The sequence below is a fragment of the Cygnus atratus genome, chromosome 1, assembly GCF_013377495.2.
Source record: "Cygnus atratus isolate AKBS03 ecotype Queensland, Australia chromosome 1, CAtr_DNAZoo_HiC_assembly, whole genome shotgun sequence".
NCBI lineage: Eukaryota > Metazoa > Chordata > Aves > Anseriformes > Anatidae > Cygnus > Cygnus atratus.
In genome coordinates this window covers 191038565-191055974 of record NC_066362.1, presented here as the reverse complement: position 1 = coordinate 191055974, position 17410 = coordinate 191038565, and the positions used below count along the sequence as shown (strand labels likewise).

Here is a 17410-nt window from a genome sequence, read left to right as displayed (position 1 = left end):
ATGTACAAAACAAGTACCCATAGCTAAACAGGCTGTGAAGGTACATAAATCTCTTGTGCCCTACAGTCTTCCTAGTATAGCCTTGTAGGCAAGGAGATGGACTTAAGCAATCCTTAGAGAGTTCCTTGTGCCAGCTAAAACCCGCAAACTTTGATTGTTGCAGTCTGCAGCAATTGCAATATCTTGATTTACGTTCCCAGGTCCTGTTTCCAGTATCATTGGAGAGGAAATAATGCAAGTACTTCCTTAAAACAGAAATGTGGTAGTCTTCTTTTTTTCTAATTTTTTTTTTTGTTCTTCTTTTGTGGGGCCTGTGACCTTCAACACAGCCTCTGCTGAGGATGGTTCTTTGTGAGAGGTGTTAGCCACGATTCAACATCTCTCAGCCCCTGGACACATATGAAGGTGTAGGCCACATCCTGTGCAGGCTTCTGGAATCTGAACACAGTTTCTAATTTTTTTCCTCACTATTCCTGTAGCGCTTCATCCAGTGTGCAGTTACTCAAGTTTCCTCAATCAAGGAACATAGGGCAGTGCTGTGGTTTAGAAAGGATACTTTAGAATGGCTGTACTGAAAAAAAAAAAAGTTTCTTAATAATTTTTCTCGTGTTTATATTTACTTAGCAACTTGAAGGTAGGAAGAACTTTTAGGTGTGTCATCATATTGTCCCTGTCACAAACCACTCCTCGGTGAATGAATTGTCTCCTACCTTTCTGGAAAAGCAGGTGATGCAGTGTATGCAACAAGCCTGTCAGGCAAAAGCTAGCGGCTTGCTGTTGTGCCCGCGTGTCTCTTCTGCTACATAGACCTGTGCGGTTGGGAAAGACCTTAGAAAAATTGCCAGCCTTCTTGTTTGTGTGGGGACAAAGCTTGGACCAGTCCCAGAGGAGCCATCTGGCTTGTTCTTAAACGTGTCCCATAAGGAGATCTCAAAACACCCCTCGGCAGATTGTCCTGTTAATTGATTAGAAAGATTTTTCTAGTGCATTGCTTAGCTGTTCCATACACACATTATAGTGACTTTTCTGTCCCTACCCAGTGGGACCAGGATGGGCTGGCCCCAGCTGGCAGCCAAGCACCCAGCCAGCTGCTTGCTCACCACCACCCCACAGCAGGACAGGGGAGAAAACGGGAGGAACACCAGCGAGAAAACTCAGAATAATGACAGGGAAATGACTCGCTAAGTATTGATGCAGGCAAAAAAGTCTCAACTTGGGGAATTTATTTTAGTTTATAAGCAGTTAATAATTATCTAATTACTTATTTAGATAATGGAAAACAAAAAAGACAAACATTAAAATACATGAGGGAAAATGTCTCTCTTTTCCCTTTTCCACACTCACTTCACTTCAGCCACCTCTCCTCACTGCTGCCTTATCCCCACGCTCGCTGCAGGCACCTCTCCTCCCCAGGTTACATTCAGTCCCTTCCATGAGGCCATGAGTGGTGTAGGGGGTTGGGCTCAGGACACATTTGTCTGTGCTGCTCCTTCCTTTTCATGCTTTTCTTCCTGCACTCTAGCACAGGCCCTTCCCAGGCCGCAGTCCCTCCGGGGCTGTGCCTGCTCCAGCATGGCCCCATCCCTGGCCACAGTCCCTCTGAGGGAGGTACCTGCTCTCCCACAGAGCACCTTCTCCTCCTCTGGCCTTGGGGGTCCCTCATTACCTTCTCCTCTGACTGTGCCGTGCTTTTGCCCTTTCTTAAGTGTATTTTCACAGAGGTACCACCAGCTTCTCTGACAGGCCTGTTGGGCAGCAAGCTGGAATCAGCTGTATCCAGCATGGGGAGCCTCTGACCTCTCCTCACAGAGGCCACCCCTGCAGCCTCCCCGGGACTAGAACCTTTCCATGGAGGCCCAGTGGTTGGTTGCTGTCTTACATTCCAGTTACATCCAATGTATTAAGACATTTTTTTCCCAGAGTAACTACATGAAGTTCTTCCAACCTTTCCCCATAGGTTTCGTTTTGGTTTCTTTTGGATCCTCTCCAGTTTCTCTCTATCTTTCATAATATGCAGTGCCTGAAATTGGATGTGGTAGTCAGCTGAGGACTCATCTGCCTTTAGCAAATGAAATAATTGCATCCCTTGCCTTACCTCAGACGGTTATTGCACAATGGACGCACATCTTTTGTTTTGCTTGTGTCTGATCGTATTCTCCTGAACTTGTGTCTCTCCGTGTTTTTTTTAATGCACAATTAATTTACCTTCCTAAGTGCAGTACTAAGCAAATTCTTAGTTTTCTTTTGTTGACTTCAGTCTCCAGTTTGCCCTAATCTGTCGTGCAGAGCTCCTGCCTCCCGCTGGGGTTAGGAGTCCTCCTCCTCTTCCTCTGCTCAGATGGGAGCTCGCTGAGCTCCTGTGCTGGGACCCTGCTGGCCCTTCAGGCCCCGTGCACACAGGGGCTTGGTGTTCATTGCCAGCATTTCCTCAAAAAGTTGCACTCTTTCATGGGGTATTTCAGCCTTCCCTTACCAAGTCTCTGTGGGGGTTATACACCAGATTTTCGGTTGGGCTGTGAGGATTTTTAACGCTCTGTGCTTGTATTTTTCCTATTTGTCTAATCTGTTCAGAGATATTAAAAATACTCAGCAGATTCATTGTCCCTCTGCCATATCATTTTGCAAGTGATAGCAGCATTTGGGCAAGGCTCAGACTGACCCCCAGTTGCCTTTAGAAACCCTGAAACAAGTGAACAACATGATCCTGGATGGGGAGATTTGTGTTTCACTGTGTTTCTTGTGCACTCACAGAAAAGCGAAGTCATATAACAAGGAATTTTAATGTGTGTTTCAGCCACGGGAATAAAGAAGTATTTTCTTGTCGAGGAATCAAATTGGCAGTAGACTGGTTTTTGGAAAGAGGCCATAAGGATGTTACAGTGTTTGTGCCAGCATGGAGGAAAGAACAGTCAAGACCTGATGCTCTCATCACAGGTAAGCTCTGTTCTGCCTTTACTGGTTTGTTTGTTGCTTTGTACAATGTGAATGCTACTGCACAAATGAACAGATCATAAAAAATGAAAGACTATAATAGAAAGTACCTTTGGTGTAGCAACTTCATTGCAATCTTCAGGAAGGAAAAAGGCAAAGAAATGTTATCACCAAGTCCTCCTTTTCTGCTCGCCTTATAAATTTTCCCTTAATATTGCTACTTACTTCTTCAAGAACATTACTGCCATTTTTTAAACCTGTTCCAACCATGTAGCATTGGCAGCAAAGATTTGAAGGCAGTGATTCACCAAGTGATGGTTCTTGTGGTGAGCAGTCTGCCAGCCTGGCCTGTCTGCCAGTCACCTGCGGTGAGTCACTCTGCCCTGCACCGGGAATGAGGAATGATCCTGGCAGAAAGGGAACAGTTCTCCTTTTGAACGTTACTATTAACAAGTGAGAAAGCTTTTGAAAATGTCTGTTTTAAATGTGCTTATTAAAAAAAAAAAAAAAAAAAAAAGCTGTAGAAGCATTTACTTCTTTATCCAGCTTCTTTGTTCTGTATGGAGTATGGAGAGTTGTCCCACTTCTGCCCTAAAGTTGAAGCAGAGGAGAATTAGGGCTTTTTTTTTTGCCTTTTTTTTTTATTCATTTTAAACATAGAATCACAGAATCATTAAGGCTGGAAAAGACCTCCAAGATCATCTAGTCCAACCATACCCCTACCACCAATGTCACCCACTAAACCATGTCCCTAAGCACCACGTCCAACCTTTCCTTAAACGCCTCCAGGGATGGTGACTCCACCACCTCCCTGGGAAATCCGTCCCAATGCCTGACTGCTCTTTCTGAGAAGAAATGTCTCCTAATTTCCAACCTGAACCTCCCCTGGTGCAAAGGAAGGGAAGCCTATGAGAATAGTAGCTATGACTTCTAAAATAATATGGAAGCATGTTTTGATTTGCATGTGCATTTCTGTGCATTTCTGAAGAGCTGGAAAGGTCTTTACAACTCTTCATTTCATTTGCCCTATTGCTACAAGAGCATGCAATGTTAGTGCAAGAAAGCATTTGGAAAGCTGTTGTCATCCACTCAACAGAGGCAGTGTGGAGCCTTTCTCTTGAAGGTAGTCAGGTAAATGTTTGCTATAGGCTATTGCAAAGATAATACAGAAAACCATACCCCAAGAAAGAAGATACATCGTCTTTCATAAGAGCTGGTCTTGATCGAGTTGTTTCACTGTACTAGTGTTTGAGGTATGAGAAGAGCATTGGCTAAGTAATAAAGAGTTGACTATTTAGAATTGAAATATAACATCTGCTGGAGCTGTGGCTAGGCCTAGAAGCCCTGAAAGGAGTTTCAAGCAAGTAGGAAGTCTTAGAGTTGACCAGTTGTCTGCCATGAAAAACTAATTTCCTGCGTGTCATCATGGACCCTGAAAATGGGAGGAAAACCAAAGCAGTTTATTGTGTCTTCTGTAAAACAAAAGTTTTATCAGGATGCAGGGAGCCTGTTGGCCAACAGTCTTGTGAAATACATTGTGCTGACACTCCATTTCTGGAGAGATGTATCTGAAATATGTGGCCATCTGGAATTTTGAAAAAGTCTCAAATGACTAACTAATGGTTCTAGACTGTCCATATTTATAAGAAACTTCTTGGACTATGTAATGACTGCATTTTTCTTATTACTACCTGCCATTCATCTAGACTTGGCAGATTTTTTGTTCTTAATGGGGAAAAATCACTTTCCTTCAGACTCTCACTCATCATCTACCACACAGGGAGAAAAATGCCTACAGAAAGGCTCCTTAGAAAATCATTTCTAATCTTGTGTTTTTTCTAGTAAGCAGATAAATGCTTGCATGAAATATATTGCATATTTGTAATATTAGTGCTGTATTGGAGTCTTTTTTTTTTTTCTGGATGGAACATGTTCCCTGTCGAGTTTCTTGTGCTACAAAACAGCTGAGTTATTTGAGATTTAAACCATTATTAAAAGCCATGACTCATATTCAGCATACAAGTGTCTTCTGCAGTTGTAGGTGTTGCCTAGCTTTCTGCTTATTCTTCTTTTGTAGCTTGTCTGCTCTGAGGAGAGTGATAGCTAGCAGAAACAACAGAAGGCAGGGGTGCCCCAGCGCTAGGTGCACTGGTGCTACACCCGGAGTCTTAGTCCAGGTCACCTCCTTGGTAGTCTGAGCTCCTCAGGGCCTCCGGGTTCAATAAAAAGAAAGAGAGAATGCTTTTGGAGGGGTGACTGAAGGACTGTGTAGGACAAGGAGGAATTACATCAAATGTTAAACACTTATTCAGCAGGATGAAGAGAAACCTTTCTGGGTTTGGTAAGACTTCATACATAACATTGAAAACTCTTCAGTGAAAGATAAGTTCTGAGCCAATACTGGCGGTAAAAAAATAAGTAAAAATTCTGTTGCTTTTTTTATATGGTTACAAGATGACATCAGAAGTCTTTTTAGCAGATATTATTAAAATTTGTGAAGAGCCTGAGTGTCTGTACACATCATAGGTTTTCTAGTCCTTATGGGTACTAGGAGTACCCTTCTTGTGATGGGGAGAGACTTTAATGAGGCAGTTCCATTAATTTAAGCTACTGAAGTTGTTGCAAAAGATATTTCTTGCTGGCGGGTACCACAACAGGATGGAAGAGTTGTATCATTACCACAGAGCTCAGTTACGGAAAACCTTTGGCTGTAGCTGGGTGTAACCTTCCTAATCACTGACATTGAGTAAGATTTAAGACTTTTTTCCCTCAAGCAGAGGGGTTTTTCACAGGAGTTTTGGTAAGCAGTGTTTCCTTTAACCACAGCAAAGTGAACAAGGTCCCCTGTGTTGCTCTTAGAGAAATGCTGTGTAACGGAAGGTTTTCATTTGCTTTGGTTTGGTTTTGAAAGTATTGCTGGTTGATTGCTGCCTGTAACTTCAAGTATCACACATCACACATCTTCTTCAGGGCTGTAGCCTTTTAAGATATGGTTAGTCCTAAATGCTTGGGTTTTCTTCCTAAAATCTAATGTCTTCAGAGGTGAAACAAACATCTTTTTCTTTACTTTATTTTTTTTGACCTTTGATTCTTATTCCTTGTAGATCAAGAGATCTTGCGTAAATTAGAAAAAGAGAAGATTCTTGTGTTCACACCGTCCCGCCGAGTGCAAGGGAGAAGGGTGGTATGCTATGATGACCGATTCATAGTGAAGCTGGCCTTTGAGTCAGATGGCATCATTGTTTCTAATGACAACTACAGGGATCTAGCTAATGAGAAGCCTGAATGGAAGAAGTTCATAGATGAACGCTTGCTGATGTATTCATTTGTTAATGACAAGTAAGTCATTCTATCCTTCTAATTAAAATAACTGAGGAAAAGTAAAAATAACTAAAACTAAACTAAAATAACTAAATAACTAAGTAAAATAAATGAGGAAACGACAGTGTGAAGACTGTTACAAATTTATCTTCCACCCAAATCATTAAAGTAGATGCAGGAAGATAGAAGGAATAGTTTGTCATAGATTTGGTGTTCTGAATAAAAGTACTTGAACTTGATTTTTGTTCGTTTGTTTGTTTGTTTTGTTTGTTTGGTTTTTTGCCAGACCTTTTTATGGCAATATGTTTATATCTTTATATTGTAAAATTATTTGCCGCTTCTGGTGTATGCCAATGTAAATGCTATATTGTACATATGCTACAGTATAGTATTTCAATTTTCTTGATGTACTGAGCCAGCATTTTTGGGTACCTATGGTTAGTTTCCTAAATCATAAAGTCATAGAACAACCCAAGTTGGAATGGACTTTGGGACGTCTCTAGCTGAACCATCTACTTAGATCCGTCTCTGGTAAATTCATACCCCTGGCCTAAGTGTCACCTGCAATTAATACTGGTGTCTTCTTGTAGTGGGAAGGTCTCAGTACTCTGCCAAGCAGACACTTGTATTTGAGTGCCTCAGTAATGATGAAAAAGCCTTTGACAATCAGCACAGTTTTTCAAATCTAGTTGTGCTGTTTTAAGAAATTGCTGCCCTTGCACTGGTTTAGGGATGGGTTGTGTGCCGCCCTGCCCTGCTGCAGGGCAGTCAGCTGGGCCAGATTAGAGGTGCCTGAAGCAGACGAGGGGTGTCCACACTGTTTGTGTGACTGGTCTCTCAGGTAGCACCCGCAGCAGAAAGGTGGTCTTGCATCACTGCAGGACAGGGATGTCAAAAGCTGCAGCTGATTTCAAAGCAGCTCTGAAAGTACCCAGGCTTAAAAATGTTAGCATGTCAGCTTACGGTGTGGGACACAGTCATGAGGTTCTTGATCATTGCATGAGGAATACGAAAAGGCATTTGCTTCCATAATACTTTTTTGTTGCCTTACAGATTTATGCCTCCTGATGATCCTCTTGGCCGCCATGGCCCAAGTCTGGACAATTTTCTTAGGAAGAAGCCTATTGTGCCAGAACATAAGAAGCAACCTTGTCCATATGGTAATTTGTTTTTCTGTTCAAGTGCTTTCTGTACTGCTGGGACTGGGGACTGAACTCCTGCTTTATTTTAACGCTGCCAAAAATAAAACTTTTAAACAGAGGTTCTTACATTATTGTCTTAGCCTGAGAATGTTTGAAAAGCTGAGCACTGGAGTTAGTGATTTTTTTACATGTGCTGGCTAAAGAACATTTCTGTGTACCAGTTGAACTAAAGGAGCAACTTCATTAATCATTGGTAGGAAGAGATCCAAAACATCACCTAAATTCTTCAGGCTCCAGAAAGCCATTTTATAATGTGCTTTGTCCATAGCACATCTATTTTTTCTGCCAGAAAATGGATTGAGCTGCCTGACGTTTAGCTACTCGCCTTCCTTACAGGCACACCAGCATCTTGACTGAGCTGAACGTTTGCTGCTCTTATGACTCTATGATTTTCATGTTAAGTTTCCCACTTGTATGTCTCCTTAGCGCAATACAGCAAGTGTGTGCATACACGCAGATGGCATCATGTTCAGCTCAAAATGTGGCTGGTGGTGTTGGTCTGTGTTCCTAGAGCAGTTGCTGCAGCACATTACCACTGCCTCTTTTACTGACAATACAAGAAAGGAGATCCTAGATCTCACCACGTCACACAAAACCATTTGCACGATCCTTTTAGAAACACAGAAAGGTTTGGGTTGGAAGGGACCTTAAAGATCATCAAATTCCAACCCCCTGCCATGGGCAGGGACACCTCCCACCAGACCAGGTTGCCCAAAGCCCCATCCAGCCTGGCCTTGAACACCTCCAGGGATGGGGCATCCACAGCTTCTCTGGGCAACCTGTGCCAGGGCCTCACCACCCTCTGAGGGAAGAATTTCTTCCTTATAACTAATCTAAATCTCCCCTCTTTTAGTTTAAAGCCATTCCCCTTCATCCTATCACTACACTCCCTGACAGTCCCTCTCCAGCTTTCCTGTAGGCCCCCTTTAGGTACTGGAAGGCTGCTGTAAGGTCTCCCCAGAGCCTTCTCTTCTCCAGACTGAACAACCCCAACTCCCTCAGTCTGTCTTCATAGGAGAGGTGCTGCAGCCCTCTGATCAATCTTTCAAATTGTCAGCAAAACTTTAAATGAGAGGCATTTTCGTTGTTTAACAATTAACAGATGTTACTGCACGTTTTTAATCTCATTATGTTTGTGTTAACAGGGAAGAAATGTACCTATGGACACAAGTGCAAATACTATCATCCAGAAAGAGGAAATCAGCCTCAGCGATCTGTAGCTGATGAGCTTCGTGCCATGTCTAGAAGCACAGCTGCCAAAACTACAAGTGAAGGAGGACTGGTAAAAAGCAATAGTGTTCCCTGTAGTACTAAGAATGATGGCACTTCTGAGCTTAAGCGTGCCGCTCCGAAAAGGCAATCGGATCCTAGTATAAGGACTCAAGTCTATCAAGACTTGGAGGAAAAGCTTCCCACCAAAAACAAATTGGAAACCAGGTCTGTACCTTCCTTAGTTAGCATACCAAGTTCCTCTGCTGCAAAACCCCAAAGTACTGCACCTTTAACCAACGGCCTTCCATCCGGAGTTCATTTCCCACCTCAGGATCAAAGACCACAGGGACAATATCCTGCTACAGTCATGATGGCAACCAAAAATCACGGAACGCCAATGCCTTACGACCAGTATCCAAAATGTGAGTCTCCCGTGGATGTGGGGTATTACTCTATGCTGAATGCGTATTCAAATCTGAGTATATCTGGTCCACGTAGTCCCGAAAGGCGCTTCTCCTTGGACACAGATTATAGGATCAGCTCTGTGGCTTCTGACTGCAGCAGTGAAGGGAGCGTTAGTTGTGGCAGCAGTGATTCCTACGTGGGTTACAGCGACCGCTCCTACATGAGTTCGCCTGACCCGCAGCTGGAGGAGAACTTGAAGTGCCAGCACATGCACCCCCACGGCCGCCTTAACTCTCAGCCCTTCTTACAGAGCTACCACGAGCCTCTAACCCGAGTGCAGAGTTACAGTCACGAAGAACCAAAGCATCACCACAAACCTCCAGTTCCGTACATGGCTGTGCATCTGCAGCATCCAGCAGTCGGTGCTCGTTCTAGTTGCCCGAACGACTACCCAGCGTCTCAGAGCTCGCCGCACTCAAAGACCATGCACCTGGGGAGAGCCCTCGTGTCCACCAGAATCGACAGCATTTCGGACTCGCGTTTGTACGATAATTCTCCACTGAGACACAGGAAGCCTTTTTCTGGCCAAGACGGGCTTGGAAGCTGGGACAGGCAGAGTTACGGGGTCGATGCCTACGGCTACCGTCAGACCTACTCCTTGCCCAGTAACCCCACGCAGCCGTGCTACGAGCAGTTTGCCTTCCAAAGCCTGCCCGAACAGCAGGACCAGACCTGGCGCGTACCTTACTGTGGAATCCCTCAAGACCCCCCGAGGCACCAAGACACCAGGGAGAAGGTTTACATAAACCTGTGCAACATCTTCCCCCCCGATCTTGTGAGGATTGTCATGAAAAAAAACCCTCACGTGACGGACGCGCAGCAGCTCGCCGCAGCCATCTTAGTGGAGAAATCTCAGCTAGGTTATTGAGAGATGATGCATCTTTGTGGTGTCTAGTAGTTTTTCAGCTCAGCTCTAATGCTGAGGGAGGTTTGCTACAATAGCATTTGGGATCTCCTTCTCAGCAAGGAGGTTATATAGTAATCCATTTATGTGAAATACTGTATCATGGAGTCTGTATGTATAGCCCCATGCATCCGGAGTACCCAGTATGTTTTGTGTTCTAGTTTGAAAATTTTTAAATGGCTATTTTCATGGCTGGAGGATGCTCCAGTTTAAATTAATATATACATATATATATATATGAAAAAAAAAATCTGTCGTCTCTGGTTATAATCTTTGGTGCATCAGGGGTTTATATGCAGCACTTTCTATCCTTCTTACATGTTGTTGCAATTTTCGGTTTTGTTTTTTAACTTGCTGGATGTTTGTCCTTGGGCTGTGGGGTGTCAAAACGACCTGCAGAGAGAGGATTTTGCTTCTTCCAGCAGACAATTTTCAAGCCAAGTTTTTGAACTTTTTACAACACCATGTTTGTTTGTTTGTTTGTTTTTGTGTTTTTTTTTTTTGTGTGCTATAATCATATTTATAGGAAACAAAGATTTACTACAGCACTGACTTTATTTTTTAAACGAATAATTGAGTTACCAGTTAACGGTGAAATGGGTAACGATATATTAGTAATTTATAGTACGGCACTTTTCATTGCTCTTTGTTTTGTTTAAATAGTTACATGTTTTGTTGATGCAGTTGATTAGTAAGATCAAATGCAATCAGAGGACAATTTTTTTCGTATTATTTTTATTTTTTACTTATTTATGGATAAGGTGGAAAGCCTTACTGCCTGATTTTCAAAGGTGCTGAGAATTTGCAGCCCCCTTTGAACCTACCACAAACTGCAAACACTCAGTACCTCCTAAAAACAGGCCACCTTGTTTCAATTCCCATGTGCTGTTTTCCAGCTTTGTGTACTCCTGGTCAGTAGAAAGGGGCCTGAAATCATAGGGTTCTGTTTAGTTGTTTTATGTGTTTTTCTTTGTATTGCTGCACCAGTGTACTGGATAAAATACGCTTTTCATAAAATATTTACCTGTTTTTAAATGAATTTAATTATCTCAATGCAAGTTTTGTATTTAAGATACTGTTTGATTTTTTCTTGCTATTTATCAAGGCTGGCCTGAAAAGGGTTTGTGTGTTGAGGATATGCAACGTTTATTAACTGCACTATGGTAACGATATTGTAGCTCAAAATAATAACTTAAACTTTTTGTCTTTTCTGTTTTGGTTGGGGAGGGAGGGTCGCGGGGAGAGAAGAGGCTGTATGTATTCCTGAGGTTAGTCCTTGGCCTGTTGCATCGTGGAGGCCTGATTCTTGCCACAAATAGTGTAGTTTTAGAAACAGACAAAACAAGTCTGTTTTAGTACTAGTAAGGGATATTTCTGGTTAAAGTCATGGGTTTTACTAGCACCTCGTAAGCTTTTATATACATATATATATATAAAATAGAAATAGATCTTGCAATTGATGTCAGTTGTACTTAACATGACATAGTCAGTTACCTACAGTTTTAGGTTTCCATCCGTTGTAATGTTTTTCAGTGTTAAAAAAAAACCTAGTTTACACTATTACTGCTGATAATTTTGGTACACTTGCTGGAATTTAAAGGCCCTGAAGAACCAGAAAGTACCTTTTACTGTTGATACAAATTGTATCTTTTTAACTGAGAACTATTTTGATTTGTAGATTTAGTAGAAACACAAACGTATAACTATAGTCTTTTGGGCAACATTTTATCCCTTATTGGAAAATTAGAGTTTTCAGACATAGAATAGACTTAGGCGAGTAAAAATAGATATTTATTTAGGTGTCTGTCTCAATTTCACATATTAAAAAAAAAGAAAGAAAGAAACTATTGGCATCTTCTTCCTTCTAAAATCTTTGTAGTGTAAACTCACTAAAATAAAGGTAAAATGCTGCCTGAAAATGATGTCCAAGCACCTTTGAATACGAAGACATTTTCACTACTCGCGCGACACCATGTGTTGCGGTGAGTAGGATTTGGGTATACAGTAAATGCTTCTAAAGAGCATTGTGCTTATAGACATATCCAATAATCTGAACCATGTTCAGCAAACTAATTCAGGAAGTAGTGTTCCAGACAGCTTTTACTGCTGATTTGGCGTGGGATCTGCATTCGCCTGTCCCTGTGACAATACAGGAGGTGCTGTACATAATCTAGCCTGAGTTGTCTGTTTGACAGTAGTTTTTCCCTTGGTTTGGTGGGTCGCTGTCTGTAGAGCATGTCTGAACGTAGAGGTTGATGCAGCGCTAGCGCTGAGGTTTGGAGTGGTAAATGGGTCTCATCTCAGTTGTACTCTAAGATTTTTTAAAAACTGAATTACACTGAAGTACTACACCATAGTGTAGATGCAGCTGTTTTAGTACTGCAATTATTGTATTTGTGTTTTTGATGAGTTTCTACATTCATTTTTATGTAGGAATTCACTTCTGCCAAAAGATGAATTCCTTAAACGCGAACAGAAGCGTGTGCATGTAAAAGAGGCGTTTCATCTTTCCTCCCTGTCACGCGAGCCTCAGAAGGCTTCGAGCAGCGCCGCCGTGCCCAGGTCGGAGCTGCCGGCAGTGGCGCCGCCACGTGCGGCATCAAGCCCCTGGAAGCGTGGTGGTGGCGGGGGAATCCTTGCCGTACGGTCTGTGCTTTGTGCTGAAGCACTGAAAATGCTTTAAAAGTATAAGAACGGGAGATATTTGGTGGTTCTTAATGTTGTGCAATGATGTGCTAGTTCCCCTTAGGCTCTTACGTTGGGTAAAGAAAACACGCAGTGGACAAAGCGTTGGCCTTGGTATTTCCTTTGTTGTTGTTGTGAGTAGCAGAGGGAAGGAGGAGGTGTGTGTGACCTCCCCCTCCAGGAGGAGATCAGTCTGTGGATTTAACACCCTGTAGAGAGGAAACCAGTGCTAAGCACGAACGCGATGGTACTGGTCAGTACTGCGCCTGTTGGTGTAGTTGCGTTGATGCAAATAACTGAACCGTAGCATCTTAAACCGTAAAAGGTGGCTCGTTAACATTGTCTTTGCTGCAAGTGCTGGAGTTAGAGAGAATAAAGCACAGTTAGGCCTGTCCCACCCCTAAAAAGAGGGCAGCGCTTTCCCTTGTCTTCACTACTCAAGAGTTGTTTTGATACTTAGCAGAAACTACATATTTTTAAATACAATCCAAGCCATTATAGCTCCCTCAGTAATGGTGTGTAGATACACGGTGTTTTGAGGGCACGATGACATTAGGCATCTGCCCACAACAGTTTTGTATATGAAGTGTGTTGCCAATATTTAGAGTTCTTAAAATGCCCCGTGGATACCTGACTTTGAGCTCAACGTGCCCGGGCTGCAACAGTGTTAATCACTAAGATGTCTTTTTTGAAAAAAATCCCGAAATGTAATGTTGTTGTTTTGTTATTTTGTTTTTTAATACCTTAAACTCACTTGCCAACTACCGCTAATGCTCTGAGGTAAGGCCACATCCTTTCAGGTGTCCCGTTGTCTGTGGTATGTCTGAACTGTCGCTCGGTGCTCCGCTGCAGAGTAGCTCCGAGGAGAGCCAGAAGTCTGCCGTGTTCGTGGAACACCCCAAAAAGGAGGAGTGCCAGCCTGGGGATGCCCTTGAAGGGGACTTTTGCAGCCTTTGAGTATGCGGACTGTTGCTGACTTGTTGCCGACCTTCTGCTGTGAAAGTAGTAGTTAATGGTGAACACTTCTCCAAAAATACCAAACCCCTCAGTGCAAACCGGAGTACCTCACTTGGAGCGGGAAGCCGGAGGCTCTTGTCCCCGCGGGGTGACAGAGGGAGGACGCAGTGCCCGGGGGAGAGGTGCCGCAGCACCTCGCGAGACTACCAAAACCCTTGTCACTTCTACCAGTTGCTGGTTTGACCAACTTTGACGTTTTTGACGTGTGAAGCTTGAAAAAAAAAAAAAAAAAGCGAGATGCTTTTCGTACTGTCTAAAGCATTTAGAATAATACAACACCCAACTGACTTTGCATTGCTACTGAGAAATTAAAATACTGTGCAATTAAAGAGACCTTTTTTTAATAAAAATAATTTAGAAATTATTTATTTTGATTTACAGTGTGACTCTTGCTAATTTATTCCTTGCATTATAAGGCCGTGGTGGAGTGCCATTTATATTTTTTATTTAGCATAGGAACTTAGGCTGTTGGAAAAAAAAAAAAAAAAAAAAAAACAGATTAAAGCTTAAAACAAAACAAAACCCTATGGCCTTGTTTTGTTTTCTTACAAAAGGGCTGAGGTTTTTTTAAATGTCAAATCATGCATTTTATATACTTTGTAAATTATAGAGAAGTTTAGTCTAAGAATTTTGTTGGAATTCAATGTGTGTGTGTGCATTGTTCAGACTAACCCTGTAACTAATCCCAAAATCATCTATGTGATGAAACGGTTGTTCCAGCTAACCTTTCGGTAGATAACACGAGATGTGTTCAGACTTCATGTTCAGATGTTCTAGCATGCATTTCATACATTTCATGGATATCTTAAGGCTTCACCAGGAGCTGGTGGTGTCGTGATCTATCACACGTAGAACGTCTCCACGCGTGTGGATCCTACTCCCGTACGCTGGGTCTTCTGTGCAGCGCGTTACCAGGCAGTACGCTGGTGTCTGTGAAATACAGGAGCTGTTTATGCAGGCACTACTGAATACACTGAGCTGTTAATAGCTGTGAGCGTGCTGCAAATCATTTTCCATCTTCCGTTTTCAGGTCTCGAGGGATGGGCATAATGCGTGCTTGAATTGTTTATTCCTCTGCCTATCCGTTCACATCTAAAGTGTAAATGGCTGCAGTAGGTCTCTTCCCCTCGTTCAGCTTCAGTTGCCATTTGAGGGCCCCGTCTCCTGAGTGCTTACGCACATGCCTGACTTCAGCACGAGTGCTTGCATTGGCTGATTTTGGTGGAATTGGAGAAGGCACGAATAAAGATGGGCATGTGTGCAAGTGCTGGAGGAGTCAGAGCCTTGAGGAGCGCATCGGGAGCAGCTGGGGAACAGCCTGCTGCCCTGCAGAGGTGAGGTCTCACTGCTGCTGCCAACACTGAAAGCACGCGGAAAACAAAATCTATTCAGACATTTCTGCACATCTCATCCTCACTGTTTCAAAGCTGTAACAATTACACCTCCTAAAAACCTCTCCATTTTATAAGACAGCCTTTTTGTTGTTGTTGTTCTCTGATGAAGTCTCATTTAACAAGTGAGGTTGGCTGGTTGGTTACTTTATATGAACAACGTTCTTAATTATACTGGTATTTAAGAAATGTTTTACCAGCATATTACAGAACATCGTGCAAGGAAACAGAAATGCAGATACAGCAGCAATAATTGTGTTTCGTAGTTCTTTTTCCCCTCATTATCTCTGTACTTGTACTGAGTAGGCGAGATTTTAACATTGTCCTGAAGCCAGCTCTGGCAAAAACGTTAGTTAAAAGTCATGTTTGGACTATGTGATAAAGCAATTGTCAAACTTGCTCCTTGTTCCTTCACTGGTTGTTCTGTGTTGTTTCTGTGAGGTGACAATTCACATCTTAAAACCACCGTCTAAACCATACAAAAAAAAAAAAAAAGAAAAAAAGAAACATGTACCTCAGATTCTGCTTTTAGAGAAAACAATAAAGATTCATTTTCCTCACTGATGGGCTGGTTTTGTTTCATAAAGTAAAAAATCTCGAGCAGCATAGAAGTTAGCAGGGAGTGCATAGAGAGCTTCGTGTTCTTACCTGCACAGCAATCTTCTCACTGGGAGTAAATTTACATGACAGTGTCATGATTGAGAGGTTCAAACACACAAAAATGATCATACTTCATTTTTAATGCAGTAATTCATATGTAATAGGCTCTTCCCGGCCACTCCCCTCAGTGAGAAGACTGAAACTCCAGGGTCAAATAGCAATGCCGGTCATTTAGTGGCAGAATTTGGATGGAGACTCTGTGCCAGCGGAGCTGGTCTCCGGTCAAGTGCTGTTACAGGTCTCTGTATATTTAACTGTGTAACCCTAGTGGTTTATCTGAGACTATTGCAAAGTTATTCGACGCATGCAAAGCTACGGCAGAAGGCCCTGTGCTGTGGTGAAAGAGACGTGAAAAGGCACAGGGCTGCCGAGCTGGCTTTTTGCCGAATTCGGCTGCCTGGCGGGGGTCAGCGTGCCGGGTTTGTTGGGCCCCTTCCTTCGTCCTGCCAGCCCTGGAGCGAGGAGCCAGGCAGGGCTGAGGTGGATGCAGATGGAGCCAGTGGTTGGCCTGAGAAATGACGTAGCGTTGCCCTGAATCAGTTGTGACCACTGGTAACACGCTTGATGGGAGTGCGCTGCACAGCTGCGCGCATCAGCTGTGTTACTGCACCGGGGCTGAGCGCAGCGCGTGGCTTTGCCTCCTTTCGGGGCAAACAGGGGCACTGGAGTGGAACTGGAAAGGTCCCTTTGATAGTTCTGTCTGGGCAGAACCAACATTTTGTGATGAAAAAGCCTGATCCCCTCCCCCCCAGAATCCCTGCAATTTTAATGCTACACAAGGGCAGAAGGGGAGGGGAAGTGACTCTTTGGGTGCTCGTCTGGCTCCCGAACAACCTCACAACCTCCCCGAGGTTTTTGCCTTTACCTTGTAGAGATTTATTTTTTTCCCTGAGCTGCTGCTAGACTGCAAGCGCCTTGATTTCATTATTGTCTGAAACGGGGATAGGATAGGGTGGGGCTGTCCCGGATGTTCACAGCTCCTTCAGCGGGGCACTACCGGCTGCTCTGCACCAGGCGGGTGCCCCATGGGATAAACCATGCTTTCTTGACTTCCCACTGCTGCTGTTCAGGAAACCAACGCTTGTAGCCTGAGCACAGTGTGTGTCAGCAGAGGGCCGGGTGGAGGTGAATGACTTTGCCTCCACTGGGTAGAGGAGACGGCTTGTGACCCAAGGCCAGGTCACCTTGGCCGTGTACTTGAGCTGCACGGCGCTGGCCGGTGGTTTGGCCACGTGTTTGAAGTTGTTCTCTAAATCAATTCCTTTGTGTCTCCACACAGTAGACCCAGAGGTCTTTTGTTTGCAGGAAAACCGGGACCTTCATGTCCAAAGGGCAGTGAAGCCGGTGAAGGGTCTAGGGAACAAGTCTTATGAGGAGCGGCTGAAGGAGCTGGGGTTGTTTAGCCTGGAGAAAAGAAGGCTCAGGGGGAACCTTATTGCTCTTTACAACTACCTGAAAGGAAGGGGTGGGGAGCTGGGGGTTGGGCTCTTCTCCCCAGCACCAAGTGATAACACAAGGGGAAATGGCCTCCAGTTGTGCCAGGGGAGGTGTAGGTTGGATATTAGGAGACATTTCTTTACTGAAAGGGTTGTGAGGCATTGGAACAGGCTGCCCAGGGGAGT

At 43.5% G+C, this 17410-nt stretch overlaps 1 protein-coding gene across 8 annotated transcripts in view; it reads left to right on the top strand.

Moving 5' to 3' along the window:
• ZC3H12C (zinc finger CCCH-type containing 12C) overlaps nucleotides 1–15602 on the top strand; it is a 46980-nt gene extending 31378 nt beyond the window's left edge. For all 8 annotated transcript variants that reach the window (XM_050710568.1, XM_035542784.2, XM_050710561.1 and 5 more), the window contains 4 exons: nucleotides 2795–2934; nucleotides 6036–6270; nucleotides 7306–7412; nucleotides 8600–15602. In XM_050710568.1, coding sequence (XP_050566525.1) covers nucleotides 2795–2934; nucleotides 6036–6270; nucleotides 7306–7412; nucleotides 8600–9999 — 1882 coding nt within the window. In that variant the 3' untranslated portion in view covers nucleotides 10000–15602. The remainder of the gene's footprint in view (nucleotides 1–2794; nucleotides 2935–6035; nucleotides 6271–7305; nucleotides 7413–8599) is intronic.
• The last annotated feature ends 1808 nt before the right edge of the window (nucleotides 15603–17410 follow it).